This window comes from Cololabis saira, chromosome 1 (assembly GCF_033807715.1).
Source record: "Cololabis saira isolate AMF1-May2022 chromosome 1, fColSai1.1, whole genome shotgun sequence".
In the NCBI taxonomy this organism is placed as follows: Eukaryota; Metazoa; Chordata; class Actinopteri; order Beloniformes; family Belonidae; genus Cololabis; species Cololabis saira.
The window spans coordinates 38,824,524-38,845,342 of NC_084587.1; the positions used below are offsets into that span (position 1 = coordinate 38,824,524).

General features: G+C 38.5%; 3 protein-coding genes across 3 annotated transcripts; 2 read left to right on the plus strand and 1 right to left on the minus strand.

Moving 5' to 3' along the window:
- Positions 1-2,935: 2,935 nt before the first annotated feature.
- Positions 2,936-7,300, plus strand: fgf8b (fibroblast growth factor 8b). The gene is made up of 5 exons (XM_061722811.1): positions 2,936-3,658; positions 3,765-3,801; positions 4,494-4,674; positions 6,173-6,279; positions 6,481-7,300. The coding sequence occupies exons 1-5, from the start codon at positions 3,600-3,602 to the stop codon at positions 6,775-6,777; spliced, it is 681 nt and encodes a 226-aa protein (XP_061578795.1). The 5' UTR covers positions 2,936-3,599; the 3' UTR covers positions 6,778-7,300.
- Positions 7,301-8,095: 795 nt separating this feature from the next.
- On the minus strand, positions 8,096-12,491 carry dpcd (deleted in primary ciliary dyskinesia homolog (mouse)). The gene is made up of 6 exons (XM_061732644.1): positions 12,401-12,491; positions 10,304-10,384; positions 10,081-10,205; positions 9,852-9,985; positions 9,577-9,679; positions 8,096-9,157 (listed from the first exon to the last, which is right to left on the minus strand). Exons 1-6 carry the CDS (start codon positions 12,462-12,464, stop codon positions 9,053-9,055), a joined length of 612 nt encoding a protein of 203 aa, XP_061588628.1. The 5' UTR covers positions 12,465-12,491; the 3' UTR covers positions 8,096-9,052.
- Positions 12,492-12,629: 138 nt separating this feature from the next.
- On the plus strand, positions 12,630-19,394 carry poll (polymerase (DNA directed), lambda). Its single transcript, XM_061732657.1, has 9 exons — positions 12,630-12,717; positions 14,352-14,498; positions 14,709-15,006; positions 15,315-15,432; positions 15,556-15,897; positions 16,041-16,214; positions 16,993-17,121; positions 17,773-17,941; positions 18,028-19,394. Exons 2-9 carry the CDS (start codon positions 14,381-14,383, stop codon positions 18,387-18,389), a joined length of 1,710 nt encoding a protein of 569 aa, XP_061588641.1. The 5' UTR covers positions 12,630-12,717; positions 14,352-14,380; the 3' UTR covers positions 18,390-19,394.
- The last annotated feature ends 1,425 nt before the right edge of the window (positions 19,395-20,819 follow it).

The following is a 20,819-nucleotide window of genomic DNA, read 5'->3' on the forward strand; positions in this document are numbered from 1 at the left end:
ACACAGCTGAGACTTGTTGTGTGTATTTAAAAGACTGGTTAGAAATTTTGCACGTCCAACTTGTGGCCTGTGATGGACGGGCAGGATACTCCTGCAGGACCCGCGACCCTGAATAGGAATAAGCAGGTACGGATAATAGCTGGAGAGATGGATTTGTTTGTTTTTTAACTTGCCTGTCTGTCGGCACGATTACTCTGAAACTGACGGATACATTTCCATGGAAATGTTTCCAGCGGTCGGCATAACCCAACTTACATGTCATGCTGATCCATATTTGGATCCAGATATTGGTAGTTCTGCTCCAGCAAAGGTTTACTTTTTAGGGAGTGAATTTGTGTCTTTTTTTGCAAATAGATGGATGAGACACTAAAACTAGTCATGCGTCTTTCTTCTTCAAATATGACGCTAGCAGGACTGGAAGATACTTACTGTCTGAATTATGAAGAACTAACCCCTTCCTATTGTTATGAATAAATCGACTGATGAATCATATTGTGTGGGTTCAATCTTTCAGGAAAAAAAAAAAAGGCCACGCTTCCTTTTCCCCCAATTTACTGGAGGTTCTGCAGGTTCTTGTCAGGTTCTTACCTGTGGTGGACCGTGGTGGGCCGTGGCGGGTAGCAGTATATTTTGGACTTATTTATGAACCTAAACAGCGTGACCGTGATAAACTTTGTTACTCATTCACAGGAAAAAAAAATCAGTTCTTATAGAATCAAAAAGTAAATAACAAAGTCAAATGTTTTGTATTTGTATATTTGACATCTTTGTATGGCTAATGAGGCAGGATGGGCATTTTTCACATCTTTCATATGAGGGATGGCGAATGTAGTGACATCTTGACTTTTGTTTTAAGTTGTTCAAACTTTCAGATTCTCCGCCAACTGATAATTTAAAAAATGACAGTGAGGGTGAGAGAGGGAGTCTTCCACTGAACTTCTATTACTGTGGGTTAGTGGCTCCCATAATATAATTTTACGTATTTATTTATATGCAATATTGTTCATGTAAAATTATTTAAATGAATGTGAGAACAGCAACTGAAACATTTCAGGTTCATTTACATCTTCTTTAAATGACTTGTGCATCAATATGGGTTCAAACAGTCAAATACACCTTTAATGCACCAACGTGTGGTCTTCATGAACTCAATTTAATTATAATACATATGGATTTTATATTAGGATGTTCAATTGTTGCTTCATATGGGCTATAATATAAAAGAAGAAAGTGTTGAACTGTTCCAGGTGGTAAATTCCCTTGTTGCAGCGTCCCGCTGGAACTAATAAGGCAGTCCATTTTCACCCTCTCAGTCCCATACATTGGGTAAAATGACTGATTTACAGCTAAGACATTGACCAAAGTCACATAATTATATATGAGTTGTATTTTACTCTTATACAGCTGCTCTGAAGGGCGCAATAGTTTCCCTCCACGCAGAGAGCGTGGGCCTGCGTTGTGAAGTCTCACAGGTCCTGAAATCTGTTCTGCCTCATTAGGACAATGATCAGATTTGAGGCTTGGAGTCTGTAAACCTATACTGTTAACAATGCTGTTTTGATTTAAAGCTTGAGTTGTCATTGCTCTGACGTTGCCAAAAAAACATTTTACTCATGGTATCGCAAAGGCTCGGAAATTCAGAAGAGATTTAGGACGCAGAGCCAGATACGTTTACGCCATTTTGTATGTCCAGTCAGTCATCTGTGAGTACAGTTTCATCTGCACTCACAGGAGCAGTGAAAGTGGGAGAAACTAAGAATGGCATTTTCTTCCTGCTCATGAAGGTGACTTAGAGGAGGAGGATCGCTTCACATTTCATATCTTTTAGTATTTGCGTGCTCTCTGTTTCTACTGCTGTTTCTTCTTGATGTTATTAAACCTGCCTCTGATGGTAAACTTTGCAATAAAATTTAGACAAATCCAAAAGTTTATTTGAAGCTATGAAGCCTTTAGAGTATAAGGGAAATAGAAGAAGCATGTAACATACAAAATTATTATTATTTTTATCTAATTCTCTTCCTGCACAGTTTAAACAGCAGATCTAATTCACCTGAGTGGCACCAAAAAGTACATTCACTATACTTTTTATATGACACTAAATAAGTGTTATATGTTCAAATTTGGAATTTGCTCATGACAGGTAGTTATTAAATGATCCCATGTTACGATCATCTGGCAAAAGTGCCACAGTCACCTTCCTTCGAAGGAAACCCTGCACCTTTGTTGTCAGAAGAAATTATTACAATATAAGTGCATGATGTATGGTCTGAAACCATGCTGTGAATGTAGCACACCAGGCCCTGGACACACACTTCAAAATCAGACCCGAGGAAAGTTATGGAGGAGTGATTGTGAGCAAGAGAGCATTTGTATCCATGGCAAAGGCTTTAGATGTTATGTGAAAATCATTGTGTGTCATGTGTTCACATGGAATTCATATTACTTACATATGTAGGATGAAAAAGCATATCAGGGTCTCTCCTGAGGGACCACCAAACAGCCTCTAACCTGCAGGCAGGGAATAACTTAATGTAACTGTAGATTTTCTTAAATACATGCCAGGGAACTTTCCATATGGACATTTATGCTTATAGAAAACAAAGTGTTCTGTAATTTTTGCATGATAATATGAGAGCATCGTCAAGTGAATGAGATTAACATTTGACCGTGGATAAATAATAGTTTAAAGTGAATCTAACAAGGCTTTTTAAACACGCAAATAGTTTAATTTATTCACGCCAGAATAATGTTGAACGCTTCATCTCAATGGGTATTTAATTTTACATGTAACACACTGATGAACGTAATATTTGTGGATTTACAAGCAAACAGTTGCGGGCTGAGCGTCCCACCAGGTATTCAGTTTCATCTTGGCTGCAGCCTGGACGCTCCGCCTGCTCTCGCCGAGCATATTGACTTTTCCCGCAAGTTGAAGTATTTAAATGTCGAGGGACACAGATGCTGAATGTGGACTGGAGACGAACCACAAGGTACACGCGTGTGGGTGGAAGGTTGACGTCGGGGCTTCGCCATCTGCGTATGTAGAGAGGCAGCTGTCACCAATTTGGTTCATCTTTTTAAAGGCACTGAGTTGTGTTGCTACTCGTGAGATTCATTCATCTTCTCAAGTCTAATCCCGCACAGTTTTTGTATAGTTGTTTTTATATATATTTTATATATACATATATATCGTTTTTATTCGCATGTCATCGCGGATGCGCAAAGACCCGTGCGTAAAACTAAAAATACTATACGCGCAATTGCCTTTCAGGGCAAATAGAGGATTCATTTCAACTTTAAAACATCACTGCTGAATAACTGAACAAGGAATCAATGGAGCTGGTTTGGTGACAGCATTAGGCACTCTTTCCGGACTTTAAATTTGGATCAGCGTCCAGATTCCCGAACTTTTCATTCTATGCGGACACAGGAGATCTGATCCCGTTACCTGCACTGGGACCCTGACAGTTTGGGATCTCTTAATTGTCACGGGTATGGCTTTCCATGTGTAACAAGAGGGGGCTTAAAACTGAGCTGAATACCCATCAAGAGGAACTTTTATTTCCGAGGGCTTCCAGCACCGAATCAGCGGAATATTCATGAAGCAATATTTGAACTATTACAAGATGAGGCTGAGAGCATCGAGGATAGGTTATCTGTAAGTAAAGACATGCCATCATATTGTAGCTGTTCATAGAAGTCATGCATTTCGTTTCAAGCAACAGGTGAGACTTATTTTGTTGTTGTTCTTGATTTTTCTGCAGGTTACTTCAGTTCACGGCGCTTTGCTTTTACGCACAGGTAAAAATCACCTTTTTTACTTCAATAAAAGACAAAACATGTACGTTACATAAAACTCTAAAAGCTAATTAATGTGTGCAGAATTGAAAAGGTACCCAGGCACTTCGCTGAAGAGAGCTTGTAGTCTACCGTCTGTATAGCTACTTTGCCAATAGGCTGCAATAACAATGAAAACGTTTTATTATGAGTGCGACTGCAATTGGCAACATTTCAAACATCTTGAAAAATGTTAAGCTCCAGTCTAAAGGTAATTGTTAAAACACATGTGGCTGGAGAGTGGCTGAAATGAAGCGGGGGGGAGAAAAAAGAGAAAAGAATAAGAAGTCATGACGGGGTGAAAGATCATCGGTGGTAAAAACAACCTATCTGACTGAATTGTCATTCATGAGGGTCCGTGAAAGCGTCTCCATAACAGCCAGCCATAAATCAGAGTACAGAGCAGAGACTGGTTTATTTAGATAAATATGATGAAAGCCAAAAATGAGCTGGTGGCCGAGGCCTTGGCTTGTTTGAGTGACAAGCTTTAAGTCTCCTCATGGTTGACAAAAAGTATCAACATCCAAGAAAAATATTCGGAAAATAATTATTTAATAATTTAAGTAAGTAAGAAAATGAGGAATTCACTAATTTTGCTTTTATGCTTTTTTTTTTTTTTTTTTTTTTTTTTTTTTTTTTGCTTTTTTCCCCGACAGAACACTGCGCAGTCTCCCCCGAATTTCAAGCAGCATGTAACGGAGCAGAGCCGGCTGTCGGACCGCATGAGCCGGCGGCTCACCAGAACCTACCAGCTGTACAGCCGCACCAGCGGCAAACACGTGCAGGTCCTGAGCAGCCGCAGGGTCAACGCCAACGGGGACGACGGGGCCGCGCACGGTAGGGGCCCGGGCACACCGAGCTGCAAGGCTGGTTTATGGTTCCGCGTTACACCGACGCAGACCCTACGACGTAGGGTACGCGGCGACGCGCACCGTACGCCGTAACCCGACGGCGTAGGCCCTGCGTCGATTTAACGCGGGACCATAATTCCGGCTTCAGTGGCAGCATGCAGACGTGAATCCCGGTTTAATCTGCTTTATAATTAATACACAAACACCCCGCAGCTGCCGGATCCACCTTATACATATTGAACTGGTTATTTTACTTTTTTATGCGACATGATTTTGTATTAGATACTTTGCATGTTTGAAAAACACCGTGTGTGTCGCTTGTTAAGCCTTTACCCATTTTTATTTTATCTGACTTGATGAAACCAATTTCATCTGAAGATCTTTCCTAACTTTTTCCACTGCTTTCAGACAAACAGCAGAAAGATGAAACATATTCATCTCACAAACATAAGAATTGGTAAATAATGTGTGAGAAGCAGGGAATATTTTCTGTTTTTGTTGTTTTTGTGTGTGTGTGTGTGTGTGTGTGTGTGTGTGTGTGTGGGGGGGGTGTTCTGAAAGAAAACGAGCCAGATGAAACGGTAGCAGCAATTGTAAACATCGTTAGTGGCATCTGTGCTGCCAGTTTTTATGGCCCCATGCAGATAATTTATTTCCCCAGTGTGCTGGTGGTCTCAAGTCCTGAACACCTGTTTTGACAGACTTCGGCAGGATAGTCATAGATTTAGAAGCAGCAAAGCCTAATTCCTATCGCCAAAGTTATTTTTTTTTTTTCTGGTTGTTTTCTGCTTCCAACCACCTTTCCACTGCAGCCACCACCATCCATCTCTCAGTGCTCTCTCTCTCGAAAGTAGACTTTATGAGGAATTTCTCATTGCTTTTTACGACTCAATTTATAGATAGAGGTGAAGTCGGCATCTTAGTTTATGCCTTTTTCTCTTCGTGCATCTGACTGTGCATTTTTGTCTTTTAAATCTCTTTGCCTAGTCTCACAGAGGGAGTCAGTCATGCACACTCTGGCTACACATCTTAAGTGGGTGTCACTCTTGTAACCGGCCCAAATCTGACCGCTGCTCTGTGCTTGTGGCTGTGTCTCTGACCGCAGTATTCTCACTCTCCTTTATCCCCAGTCTTAGCTGCATCACAGCACAGCATTTAACAGGCATTCAACAATAATCACACCATGCAAAATCACTATCATTTCATGCTGTTTTGGAAGGCCGTGCTTGCTTTGTTAGAGGTGGCTGCCGGATCACAGGGATGTAGAGGGATCTCATGTCGTCTTCATGACTCTGCTCAAGTCATGATAATTCAAGGCCACTTAAAGCCAATCAATGATGATGTGACTGGTTCATCACAATCGGTGCCATACATGAAGAATGCATTCAGGAAAGAAACGGAGAGCTCATTTCTATCATACACTCTCACATGACTAGCATGAACCATGTCATCTGTTTATTCGTGATCTGTTGTTGTCTCTGCAGCTAAACTGGAAGTGGAGACGGACTCTTTTGGAAGTCGAGTTCGTATCAAAGGGGTGAAGACAGGGTACTACATATGTATGAACAAGAGAGGGAAGCTGATCGGCAAGGTAATCTGCATAAAATCGCAGCGGCATCTTTAATTTTTTTTTCTGTCTTTTGAAATTACAATTCCAGATTTGCAACACATATTTGAGCAGAAACAAATAAGATTATGAGATCATTTGATTGTCTGGAAATGAAGATTATGTTTCTGTCTCCCGGACAATGTCAAAAACACTTCAACGTCTACCTGCTTTTTTCTTTTCCAGCGGAAAGGACGGGGCAAAGACTGCATCTTCACGGAAATTGTTCTAGAAAACAACTACACGGCGCTGCAGAATGCCAAGTATGAGGGCTGGTACATGGCTTTCACGCGCAAAGGCCGTCCGAGGAAGGCCTCCAGGACCAAACAGCACCAGCGGGAGGCCCACTTCATGAAGCGTCTACCTAGGGGGCACTTGCTAAGTGAGAAGGAACCATTTGACGTTCTTCCTCTCCCTGTCCCAGCACAGCCTTTCAGCAAGAGGACTAAACATTCCCATCATCAGCGCTCGGGGGGACGCTGAAAAAACGCAAACCGCTGAGGTAGAACAACCAGCATAAAAGAACTGCTGCAAGAGAAAGCAAAATGTTTGGAGGGAAATTTACTTGTACACTTAAGTGCCCATGCATTGTCATGCCTCGTTTGTGGACTTAATCTGTAATTCTCAGTACTGGATTGTATGTAAACTATCTAATCTGCTAGTTATTTCCAATTCAGACAGATTGTAGAAAGCATTTTTTTGTCTTCAAATCAGGACATTTTCAGAACAGGACAGCTGATGCCATGAACATTTGGTTAGATGTTAGCCAGCTCTCTAATGAATATCTGACAGAGAAATGAATACGATGAAGCTAGATGTGGCAGCTACCTGTGGTTACAGCATCTGAGTCTCAGATGATATGCTATCTAGCCTTTTGGAGGCCCTTTTGGAAAATATGTAACCTGTTGTTTTTTCTACATATATGAATATGTTTTTACTGTATAAATGTAAATAACATCAAATGATGGAAATATTTATTGTAGAGTGTATATTAAAACCACTAAAGACTCTGTTTATGAGCTGTTTGGCTTTGCTCTTATGTGGTGGCTTGTATAAGTCAATAGCCTCAAAAATGTTTTCCCCTTTTTTTTTCTCCCCTCCATCTTCTTCAAGCTGAAGACCCAGATAACTGAGGGGCAATATCTGTGACAGGCTACTGAATTCAATGTGCTCAGCAAGTGAGACTTGGGCCTGAATGGCCCGAGCTATGCATTAAAAGCGATGAGGTCAGCCCACCATTTTGGCCCAAACAAAGGTTACCACCATGTAGTTGCATTTCTCACGATCGCACACCGTAACCCTCTGATCAAATGGGTCCTTTGTGGAACCTCATATAAAAGGGCATGTTATACAATAGTGGGTTCGAATAATAACACGAGGAGGGGTCAGTTATCAAAAAGAAGCCAGTCACACAGGGAGGGGGTGAGGGGGGTTTGGAAGAGATGGGGGGGGGTAGAGGGAGCTGAGGGGTTGCAGAAAAAGCATCAGGGCCTGTGTGGCTAAATGTGGCATCGACTGAAAGAGGGGGAATGGCTGGGAAGAGGCATTCGGCAATGAAAAGGAGGTAGAAAGGAAACCCTCTTCCCAGAAGCAGTTGAGCATGACCACCAGAGGCCAAATGACAGGGGAGGAGGAAGACCCCGAACACAGGAATTGGGCTGCTCTCACTGAGCATGAGCTGGATGACCAATTTGTTAATTGGTGTTTGATGCAGCAGAAATGTGTGCAGACAGCAGCTGAAACTCCCAAGACTAACGTCTAAGAGAAAAACTGCAAACATCACAACCCGAGACCAAGCATCTAATATTCAGTAACATTTATTCTGAACAGACACAATAAACAGTGCAGAGGTCTCAGAGCCAGACTGCCAAACAACCCCCCTTTGAATGGATTTTTTGCTCATTCATAGTTAGAAAAAAAAAATCTATCAAGTCCCTTATAAGAACTTACAAAAACAACAGGACTGACAGTTTTGAAATGTTTTCTTGTATGCCGTCCTTTCCATCTGAAAGAGGACAAAGCACAATGGTGAGAGAGACCTGTGGTTTTGTCTCTGCTTTCTGCACTTGCTCTCTGGGTTTGGAAACGCATTAAAAAATGCAAGGAATCACAAGGTTGAAACAATCTATATTTAAATGCCACTGTCTCATTTAAAAAGAACTACTCCTTTTTTTTTTTTATTCACTACTAAAGTATTTCTAACTGGAAGGATGTTTTCCTTTAATTGAAATTCTTCAGAGAGTAACCAACTATATCACTTTAATGATTTCTCTCTTGTACAGTGTTTACACAAAGATTTACAAGAGGAAAGGATGTAAAATAATAACCAAAGGAAACATATATTTCTCTGTGTCTGCAGTAATTTGACTGGCTACCACAAAGTCAGACTACTGACATTATTGAGGAAAAAATAAATATAGTTTCAGGAATGGCTTTCAGGATGGCCAACGACATCCAAATGACATCAGGTTATTTATTTAACACAAATAGTGTCTTAAACACCTCGGGAAACATATATTGTTTTTTTTGTGTAAAATGAATAATTCAGGAACAAAACTAAATAAAACTATTTCCAGCTAATGGACTGAAATTAGTCATCCCTGCTGAAGAATTAAACCAGGTAAGGCACTAAGAATCTTAACAAAGTGATCCTTTACAGCAAGCTAAACAAGAGCTGACGTGTGACTAGAAAATGACACTGTGAGGCTCTGCTTTAAATGCAGCACAACATCATTTCCTCGCTCTCACAGTCAAGAATTCATTGAGTTTTGCAGTCAATGTCCCCTTCAGCTGTCCCCTTCAGTTTCTTCAGTTCCTTCAGCAGCTCCAGCTCAAGCGTTAAAATCTCTGTGGGTTTCTTGTACTGGACACACACAAAAAAAATAAAAGTCCATGAGTTCTTTGCTTTAAAAGAGCACGGAATTATATGCAAAGTAACAAAATGAGCAAAAGTTTTACATTTGAAAACTAAGTTGGGATAAAAGAATTCAGCGAAGAAAAACACAGCTCACCCTCATGAACTGTTTGATATACTTTAACTACAATAATTAGGCGTTATTATTATGAATTCTTTTTGAAAGGTTAATTAGAATTCTGCACTTTTTGAAATTGTGTTTTTATCTTGAACAAATGATTCTGTGTAAATCAGTGCATGGGTAGTTTGAAGATGGAACAAACACTCAAATAAATGAATCAGTCTTTAATTTAATCTTATTTAAATCGGCAGGTTGGTAAATTTACAAGTTATTGATAAAATGAGTCTTTATTGCTACGTGAACTTACGCTGACAATTAAAGTATTATTGGCATGTGTAAAGCTGAGCGCCGAGCTGTTCAGTGGCAGCTGATTTCGATCCATATCAGGAATGCTGAATTTCTTATAATACCTGGAAAGACATGGTGAGAGTTTTACAGATCCATCACGCAGCTGTTGCTCATAGACACATGTATTGTAAAGAGTGCCATCTATAGGGAGGTTGTGAAGACTACAAGCAACAAGTATACAACATAGGAATTAATAAAGGACCGGAGAAAGCCAGTGGTCTCACATATATGTACTTTTTGTTTGAGGTCTTTATGATGATGAATCTCTCAGAAGGCTCCAACAAAACACAGAACACTTCCTTGGGGTAGGCAAGATTGCGAATTCTCCACTGAAAGCTGGTCTTTGTATCTTTACGCATAAACACTGGCTGTGGAAACATCAAAAAAAGTAATTATTTATTTTCTACAGACCCAATGATTTCAAAGTAAAATCCAAATGGAAAATAACAAGCAAAAAACTCACATTGGAACAGTTTTCTATGATTCCATCAGAGTCCAAAGATGCAACAGGGCTAGCAAGTGGCTCCCCAATCTCTACCTGCCAAGGGTTCTGAACTCCAAGTGTGCTTTTATGGCGCCACTTTCGCACTGAAATGCACAACATGTTTCATAACACATCCTATGCATTGAAATTTAGATCTAAGCAGTTTCATGAAGCCATTGAAAACTCAAAATTTGTGGTTTACCAATGAGCTCATCTGTTTTCAAGTCATACTCTTCAGTCATTTCTTTTCCATCTGTAAGGAGATAGTGGATCTTCCTTTTACCTAGGGTTGACATTTAAAAGCATATATCAGTATTCAAATTAGGAAAAAAAAAGTTGTAGGATTACAACTTCTACTAGAAGTAGAATCAAAGTTTAATCTCAAATCCACAACCCGGGGAAGACAGCAAGCAAAATGATGGGCATCCCTGCTTTATTCACTCCACAGGATCTGTTTGTGTAGGCCACCATCAGGCAGGCCCGCAACATTTGGTTTGTCACAATAAATGTGCTTCCTACTGAACATGTCTTACTGAACTGATGGAGGAGGTACAGGGTTTCTTCATGCAAAAGTAATCACTTCAAACATTCTTTCATCCCTCTGCCAGTCAATTCATTTATGAGTTGGAGGATGAACAAAAACAAAGATAACTGTTTGACTGATGGTGGGGATTATACTGTATGCATGTATAGGGGTACATATGTTTGTGTGCATGCATGCATGCATGGATGGAGTATAAAAGGCATACATGTATTTATTTATGTATTTTATTGTATGTACACCGGTGTTTATATATGTTCTTAGCACCACATATACAATTTATGTGCATCTTTTTATTATACACGTTTGTCTTTGTATTGCACTACAGCATTGCCCTTTTGTCCAGGACAAATGTCTGCATGAGAGACTACCTCTCTTTGAAGAAACTTTGAGAAACGTAATCAATCTGAAACCAGCAACATGTAAAATATGCTTTCTTATTAAGCTTGGACATGTTTCTAATTAGCCCATGACCTTAGAGCTGAAGAGAAGAATATAGTACAGTGTACCATCTTACAAACGTCTGAGATTAGTATTCTACCTAATCAAATGTTTTTGGTGCCAGCCATTCAAACCTTTTGACAATCATAAAAAACTTTAGTACCATACTTTACACTTACATTTGAGTGGACATCAGTCTGATGGGGAAGACATTGTCTCTTTGTGGAAGACTGATTTCTACTTATTTTAAGCTATACTTTCAGGTTGTTTATTTATTTAACGTAGTGTTGCCTAAATTTGGACCTGGCGTTGGTAATAAAATTTTAGCTCATTGAACTGAAATATTGATAAATATTCCTGAGCAGACATGCATAGACAAGTTATATGTCCCACATACAATAAGTATTTTCTTTTTTTCTTTTAAGTTTATTACCTGGAATTAAGTGTAGTAGAAATATAACTTGTATTTCTTTCTGGATTAACATTTTTAAAGATAAGATTAATTTCTATTGGTTTTTTAAAGCATTCCCTGATAACAAATGTTGTTAGTTTTTTTTTTTACAATTATGATCGCAACAATGTGTCCAATCAACATATATCTTCCTCATTTCTGAAGTAGTGCTTAGTTTGAAACACATATTCATTAACCATATGTCTAAAAGACAGAGGAATAGCTATTATTATCCTATCACAAAACCTCACTGAAGACTTAAGTTAATATTAAGTTAGACAAAAGTTATAATTTCACCTTTAACCTTTTAATTTTTACTTTTCCATTCAAGCATAACTTTTATCAATCATTTACTATCTAATAATTCACACAGGATTTAAGTAGGACGCATAGATGAATGTCTAAAACAACAGGACTAAAAGACAAAAAGTCTAACTGATTGCGGCTAAAAAAATAAACCATTTTATGTATTGTGTGTTTTAACTATGAGTGTGTGAGTTTATTATGTTGATGTTGATTGTATTATGTAAAGCACTTTCCGCTACTGTTGTGTGAAAAGTGCTATATAAATAAAGTTTGATTTGATTTGATTGAGCTATAAGGGCATATTTTTCACTTTAAAAACAACTGCATTCAGACTAGATTAACTCGAAGTTTCCCATATAATTAAATGCATTCTCCCACACCAATAAGAAGTTTATTATGTTCAGTGATCTCATTAATTTACCTGAAATGTGTAAAAGGCTAAAGCTACTGTAGCTACACGTGGAAGAGGGTAGTTGCTTGACAGATATTTGACAGCATAACCATTTTAATTCATCAATTTACGCATTCATTTTTTTAAGGTTTGTCTTTATCGCACATACCGTCGTGTATTAGCGCCGTTTTCTTGGATGTTTTGAGGATATCGATCCAGTTTTGAACAGCCATGTTTCCGATACGAGGAGCTGCTGCGGCTGCAGGCGTAACCATGGCAACCGAGGGCAAGCCACACACAAACACACACATTTATCAAACCTGTTCAACTAGAAATATATATACATTGGAATAATTACAAACGCTATTTAAAGATATGCATTTAGGAAATTGTATAAATGTATTTTAACAATTTTCAATGAATGATCGACCCGGAAGTTAAACATAGATTTGAACGCAGATCCTGTATGTTGTCAACAACACTGGGGTAAGAGCTGCATGTTTCACTGTTTTATCTCTAAATGTGCACTTATATTACAACATGTTGGAATGAATGAAGACGTGGTTTATACGTTGAATAAAAGGCTGACATAACTGCTATTGTTTAAGTACAGACTATTCTCTCCAAACGTTAAATGAAGCTAAGTTAGCTTACTAATGCTACATTATTAACTTTATTTATCCAGGAATGTATTTCTTTTACTAGAAAGTCCTGGCCAATAATGGTACATTCACAAAGAATTGTTGTACGAAGCAAGATTAACTGCAGCATCAGCTGTTTTCATTTTGGCAAAAGCAAAATCTCTCTGAATTGTGATTCCTCTTTCCCAATTCATCAAGAAAACAAACCAAAACTCAAGTTTGCATTGTTACTATGCTTCATGTATGTATATTTCAGCTGTCAGTTCAGCGTATTTAATGTGTTATTGGTGAAGAGCAAGAGTTAACATCACATCCATGATGATACTGCTGCTTTGTGTTGATTTTCTTTCCTTGAATGTTGTAGCACTTTTAGATTAATTTAATGTAAAGTGGATTATAAATTAAATTCATTATTATTATTATTATTATTATTATTATCCACCCACTCTATACCAGCTCATTACAGGGGAAATGCAGCAGTACAGCCTGGACTGGTTTCCAGTACATCACTAGCACACATACATAGACAATGCATGCTCACGCTCACAAGCAATTAATAATCAATTGACCTGACATACATGTTTTTGAACTGTGGGAGTAAGCCGCAATACCTGGAGAAAACCCACACAACTACTCAGTCAGCAGCAAAAAAAATCCTATAAAGAAGTCCTATAAATATCTGGGGACAATCATTAACTCTACCTTAAAATTTAAAGAAAACTGCAAAGCTGTGAGCAGGAAGGGACACCAGCGGCTGTTCTGTCTAAGGAAGTTGTCCCGTTTCCACATACTGTAGATAGGACCATGATGATACTTTTTTTACCATGCTTTTATTGAATCTGTTTTAGCTTTTTCACTTGGATCATGGTTCGGAAACCTGCCTCTAAAAGAAAGGAGCTCACTCAACCAAATTATTAAATGGTCAGGTCGGCTGATTGGGAAAACACAGCTGGGCCTGGAGTTGCTGTACGCTAAGCAGTTGCAGCGGCTCGCCAGCTCCATCCCAATGATGCCTCCCATCCCCTTAGCGAGTGAGTTCCAGCTACTGCCATCAGGACGCAGATTTAAAGTCCCCAGAACTAGGACCACACGCTACAGAAACAGCTTCGTCCCTGCTGCTGTCTCTCTTTTAAACAAATCTTAACGATTTGTATTTATTACTGAGGTCTATCCTGCTTTCAACTTATTTATTTATATTTATTAGAAACCCTGACCTTGGTTTTTACTTTCTTTATTCATTCATTGTTCTTTGCCTTGTGGGCATCTACTTTTATCCTGTTAGTGAGCATTGTGAGTACCTGCCATGTCTGTCTTGTGCTGTTGCAAACCTGTTCATTGTTTTTGTCCTGTGTCAAATTAATGACAGTAAAGATTGTGTGTGAGATGCCTTCTACTGCAAAACAAATCTACCTATGGGTATTAATAAAGTAAACTAACTAAATAACTAACTAAAATAAATAAATCTATTCTATTTTGCAGGCCTGTGGCTCCTCTCATCTTCAAACAAGATGGAGCAACATCATGGGATCACGAAAGCCTTCCCCAAAGTTAAAAGAGCCAAAGTGCTACAAGGAAGGGATGCTCCCTCACAAAAGAAATCAAAAGCAGACGATTGTGATGTTACAGGTTATTATTTTATTTACATGCATGCACATCAAAATAGTTGAGATTCGAGAAAATGTAAGGTTATTTAGATAAACGTATTTATATAAAGATATATACATATATATGCATGTGAACAATATATATATATATGTATATGACACACACACGTGCATACAGGGATGTGTAAGATAAATATATATTCAGAGAAATCTAAACACTACTCTTCTTTAGGAAATACTTTTAAAGGAGTGACGGCATACCTTCTGTCTACTGGAATTGGAAATGCAAGATGCCAGATCTTCCAAAGACAGATCCAGCAGTGGGGTGGGCAATTGGAGAGTTCCCTGTGCCCCAGTGTCACCCATGTGGTCGTGGATGACGGCATGGACAGCGACAGGGCTCTGCGCTTGCTGAAAGTGGATTGTATGCCCTCTGGTGTCCATCTAGTGAAATGCACTTGGTTGAGCATGTGCATCAGTGAGAAGAAACTACTGGATGTAGACGACTACAGCCTTCTTTTGACCAAGAGGTTTATGATCTATTATCCTTTTTTGATACATGTAATATAGTTTATAATTATCTCATAATATTGTGTAATATACTTGTTTTACATTCTTTAGAATATATCTTTATTAGGTTAGCCTAAATTGGAATAAAGAGGCATAGATAGTGGCTGAAAGGATATATATCTATTATAATATTCCCAATTCATCTCTTTTGCATGTCTGTACACTGCACACTAAAAATGAGAAAAACACTTAAGTCAAAGGGCATGTTCTTATTAGAAAAACCTTGTAAATTATATGTGTAATAACATTTCTAAATGTACTGTCTAAGGAGCTCAGAAGCAAGGCATTCAAAAACAAAAAAGGAATCGGCAAATATCACACCCACTGCAGAAGCTACCATAGAACCAGTGACTAATCATGCCAAGCAAGAAAAAAACATAAACATGGTAAGTTTCCATGTTACGACATTCTTACTTGGTGCCTTGAAGGACTGAAGCTAGAGTCTGAGTTGATAAAGGTAATTAATGAGTTTTGGATTAATAAAGATTTACCCTGCATCCTACTTTCAGTCAATCCCAGAGAGCAAAGAACAAGTGCGTGGAGATGAAGACGGCGTCTCTCAGAAAGACCTGGAAGCTCTTATTACTGGCCTGCAACCCAAAGAAGAGACTCAGACCACAAGCCTAAATCCTGTTCCTGACGCCACTGCTGGTCAAACACCGGTCTCAGGGAAGTGGGTCTGTGCTCAGTCTTCTCAGTGCAAAACTAATAACTTCAACAAACACATCACTGACAAGCTTGAAATGCTGGCAAAGGCCTACACACATCAGGGGGACAAGTGGAGGGCACTGGGCTACGCCAAAGCTGTAAATGCACTGAAGAGCTACCACAAACCTGTTGGATCATATCAGGTATCCTAAATATAAAAGCTTTAAATGTAATTCTTGTGTTGAAAATGCACAGCACCACATGCATTTGGTTGTATGTGTTCTGTGGCAATTAAGTGTTTGTCTAGGTTATATTTAAAAATGAAAACAAATCATACTTGTTTTAGGAAGCTTCCCAGATCCCTGGAATAGGAAAGCGCATGGCCGACAAAATTGAAGAGATCATGGAGAGTGGTCACTTGCGGAAGCTTGATCACATCGGAGAGGCTGTGCCAGTTTTGGAGCTTTTTACCAACATCTGGGGCGCAGGAGCGAAAACTGCACAACTTTGGTACCAACAGGTGAAAAAATGTATTCACGTTATTTCTAACAAGGTCTGTAAAATGCATGTGTCATACAAAATATATGCACTTCAAGTTATGAGCTGAAAAATCATCTGACATGTAGAGTTTGTAGGATAGTGTGACTTTCTCCTATAATGCATGTACTGTATAACATATGGGGGACTTTCTACTGTACTTAATAGAACAGTGAAACATCTCTACAATCCAAAAGCAACATAATCCCCTGGAAAGGAGAACTTATATGTGCATTATTTTGGTATATTCACAGGCATTCATTGTGTAATCTTTCATTTTTGAATGCCACTTTTCCAAAACCTGCAAAATTATTTTCCACATAGAGCCATTATACAAACTTATAGATGGATACAGTTCTTCAGTTAAATTTTGAAAAGGTCAACAACAACAACTCGGTTGGTAGAGCCTCTGCCTTTCCTTTGTGGGTCCAGTGTTCAAGTCCCCACTCCCTCACACTGCCACACGCACAGTAGTCAACGTCAAATTACGTTGCATTTTCATAAACCTGTGCCACATCACTGTGCTGATCTGCTGGGGTGTCCCCTCCACTTTGAGGGACTTGTGGACAATAACTTGTGTACATAATTTGCCTAACTTCTTAAAAACTGTTTAACTTCTGTCATTAAATTAATACAAAAATATAATCAATGCCCTTTAACCATTTTTATTGAAGGATTACTGAACAATGTCACTGTTTTAATTAACATAATTAAATAGAGTTTGGTTTCTAATGAAAGAATTAATGTCATTTGTGTATCAGGGATTTCGGACTTTGGAAGACATTTGCACAAAAGCCCACCTGAGCAACACTCAGAAAATAGGACTGAAGCACTACGATGACTTTCTTGACCGAATGCCCAGAGAAGAAGCAGCAGCGATCGAGAAAGTGGTAAAAAAAAGAAGATATTTGTACAATTCTGTAATGACTATTGTAATACATTTTTCTTCTTTCATCACATCATTGGATTTCTCTGTTAACACAGAGTTGATCCCCTTTCAAGATCTTTGCAATTTGGAAACTTAGGCCCTGGAGTAGGGAAAGGTTTGAGTCAGCACTGCATGACTGCATGGAAGTCAGAAAAACAGACCACTCTCACATAGTGGAGCATCCCAACGGGGAAAAGTAAATTCTAAAACTTGCTGCATCTTAAGTCAGTCACATACCTGTTCAGTCCACAGTCTAGTACGTCGGTTTTTTCATTTTGTAATATTTGTTTTTCTCTTTCTCCAAAATTGCCAGATAGATATTTCATATGATATAGATGAGAAAAGCACATGTGTTCCCTCGGGTTTGTCAAAATAATATGTTTAGCAAGCGTGCCTCCCAATATTTAGCAAGGACCAGTTAAAGCGACTTGTCTTCTGCAGGGGGAAATGTAAAATACAACGTACAACATACAAATAAAAATAATGCAGTCATTTTCACTTTTTTAAAAACATAAAAGCATCACAGTACTGGGAGTTTTGATGTTTGTGTAATGAATATTGCATTGCACCATGTTAAAGGACACAACTCTCCATTTCCAAATGTTCCTTGCAGGTGAGGGATGCTGCCCTATCCTTAGATCCAGGCTTTGTGGCCATGGCATGTGGCTCCTACCGTCGGGGAAAGGCTACATGCGGAGATGTTGACGTGCTTATATCTCACCCTGATGGCAAGTCCCACAAAGGCATTTTCACCAAAGTGTTACAGATCCTCCACGACACTGGTAAGATCCATTATTTTAGGGGGAACTGATTACGTAGCATTTTCTTTCAGAGAAGCAGAAATAACATAATTTGCTCCTTTTCCAAGGCTTTTTGACAGATGACCTGGTGAGCCACGAGGAGAATGGAGAGCAAAAGAAATACATGGGTGTGTGCCATTTGCCGGGACCCGGCCAGCGCCATCGCAGGCTTGACATCATCGTAGTACCTTACGATGAGTTCGCTAGCGCACTGATGTATTTCACCGGATCAGCACACTTCAACCGCTCAATGAGAGCCCTGGCAAAGACAAAGAATATGAGCTTATCAGAGCACTCCCTGAACAAAGATGTTGTGCGCCAAGGTAGCTTAAAAGTACATGCTGGCACTCCACTTCTTACACCGACAGAGAAGGATGTTTTTACGCTGTTAGGTATACCGTACAGAGAGCCCCATGAGAGGGACTGGTGATGACTTGGTAAAGGTAATTACAGGTATGATTTTAAAAGGAGAAAGATGATCATGTTGATAATAGCGAGCCGTCTGATAACATCAACGACAATGGCTGAGGAGTAGATCTGGGGCATAGTTCACAGAGTTACCACACACACACGCCGGCTCAATGACAAATAAAGCTATTTCTATTTCTTACTATTTTCTAATCAATAATGGAAATACATTCATATCCAAATAACCTATTCAAAAGAAACTGTCCTGTCCTGAAGATCATGTTTGACTTTTATGTTAGTTAACATTTTGCAAAGGAAAGGGCTGGGCTCCTTCTGATTAAACATTATGACACTTTAGACCAAGTTGAATTTCAATTTAGAAAAATTGGAAAATTACATTTTTATTTTTGTACGGATATATACCAGGATACATTTTTAAAAAGCAGTAAGATATTTCCAGAAATGAAATTATGAAGTGTAATTTCCATAAATCATGAAAGACTGGTAGGAAAGGTTGCAGAGACAGATAGTCCCTAACTCTCTAGGGACATCTTAAGATATCTGCAGGGATTAAAAAAAAAAAAAGTGAATCAACTTTATACTGTGAAGAGATTTTGACACAGGAGGATTCAATTAAATTTTATTTATATAGCGTCTAATACAACAAAAGTTGTCTCTAGACGCTTTCCAGAGACCCAGAACATGACCCCCGAGCAATCATTACATAAACAATGGCAGGTAAAAACTCCCATAATGCAGAAAAACCTTAATGGATGCTTGATGCATGACATATTTTTCATGAACTCTGACTTCTGATATTTTAATATAGTAAATGCTCACTTGACTGTGCCAGATGGGTTACTGGGTTGAGAAGGCGCCCCATGAACAGAGCCCGCAGTCTGCAGTCTGCAGTCTGCACAGCTGGCTCCAGGTCTGATTCCCAGTTCTTTGATGAATGCCTTCCCTCTCTCTGTGACCACTATCAACAAAGACCAGTGGGGCCAAAAAAATCTAATAAAAACCATAAATAAAATAATGTGTCTTTTGTTTTCTTCGATTGCTTTTCACCAGAATTGAATAAATAACTATCAATTTGAGCTTGTGCCAGATTTTGTATGTAATTTATATGAATTTGACTCGCATTTTCTCCAGTGTAGCAGTGAAGACCTTTCCCTCCACCTCGTTTATCCCTTTCCTGTGCAGTCTAATAAAGTGAGTAGTCAGGAAAGTAAAGTTAATAATAATAATAATGATAATAATAATAATACATTTTATTTGTAAAGCACTTCATAAAATAATCTCAAAGTGCTACAGAAACCAACAAACAAAATAAACAAAAAGGAATAAAATCAAGACACATAAGAAACCAGAAGTAAAAGCACAGAGAAAATTAATATTAATAATAATAATAATAATAATAGATTTTATTTATAGAGCACTCTTCATTCAGGGAATCTCAGATTGCTTACAAGATTAAAACGAGTTAAAACAAGTACAAGACAAGGTCAGTATCGGAGAAGCGGCGAACAAACACGCCAGCGTCCTCTCCTCTCTACTCTCCTTAACAGTTAAATGCTTAATTTGCTTACTCAGATGCTTCGTTTTGGATTGTATTATGAGAAAGTTGTATTTTTGTTATGTTTTTTGTTGGCATGGCACAGATAACAGGAGAGTTGGACGACAGCGGCGCACCGGCCTGTGATTGGTCAGCGTTCTCCCTGTCGTCACGGTCTGACCAATCACGGCTCAGTCCGCAGGGGCCAGTTACGGGCCGCGGCGCTGTACGCCCGTCACGTTGCGCACATGGATCGGATGTAGGTGATCATATTTACGTAGACGCTGCATCGCCGCCATATTGGATGTGGCAAGACTGCGCTGTAAACTAATACAAGTAAATTGACTTATTTTCATAAAGCGCCTTTCTACAAAGAAATGTACGTTTTACGTCTCATTTATTCACTCACATACGCACTAATATACTTGGGAAACAGTTAGACATCAAATATAATATATTACATTTTCTGAGATGGCAAAAATAAGAACTTTATTGATCCCACATAGGAGTAATTCATGTTATGTCAGCCGAAAAACAATATATTCCCCCCCTCACAAAAATATGAAAAATAGAGAAACATATTTTCTCATCAACAAAACAAATTAAAAAAATGTCAAATAACAATATATATATATATATATATATATATAGAAATGAATATTTCTATAGTATTCTTAGTAATATTTATATTTACATTATAACATATATACATATATTATTACCTTATAACATGTATATATATATATATATATATATATATATATATATATATATATATATATATATATATATATATATATATATATATAAACATGTTATAATGTAAATATAAATATTACTAAGAATACTATGGAACTATACTATTCATTTAATATAAATACCATGTCATAGCTATCT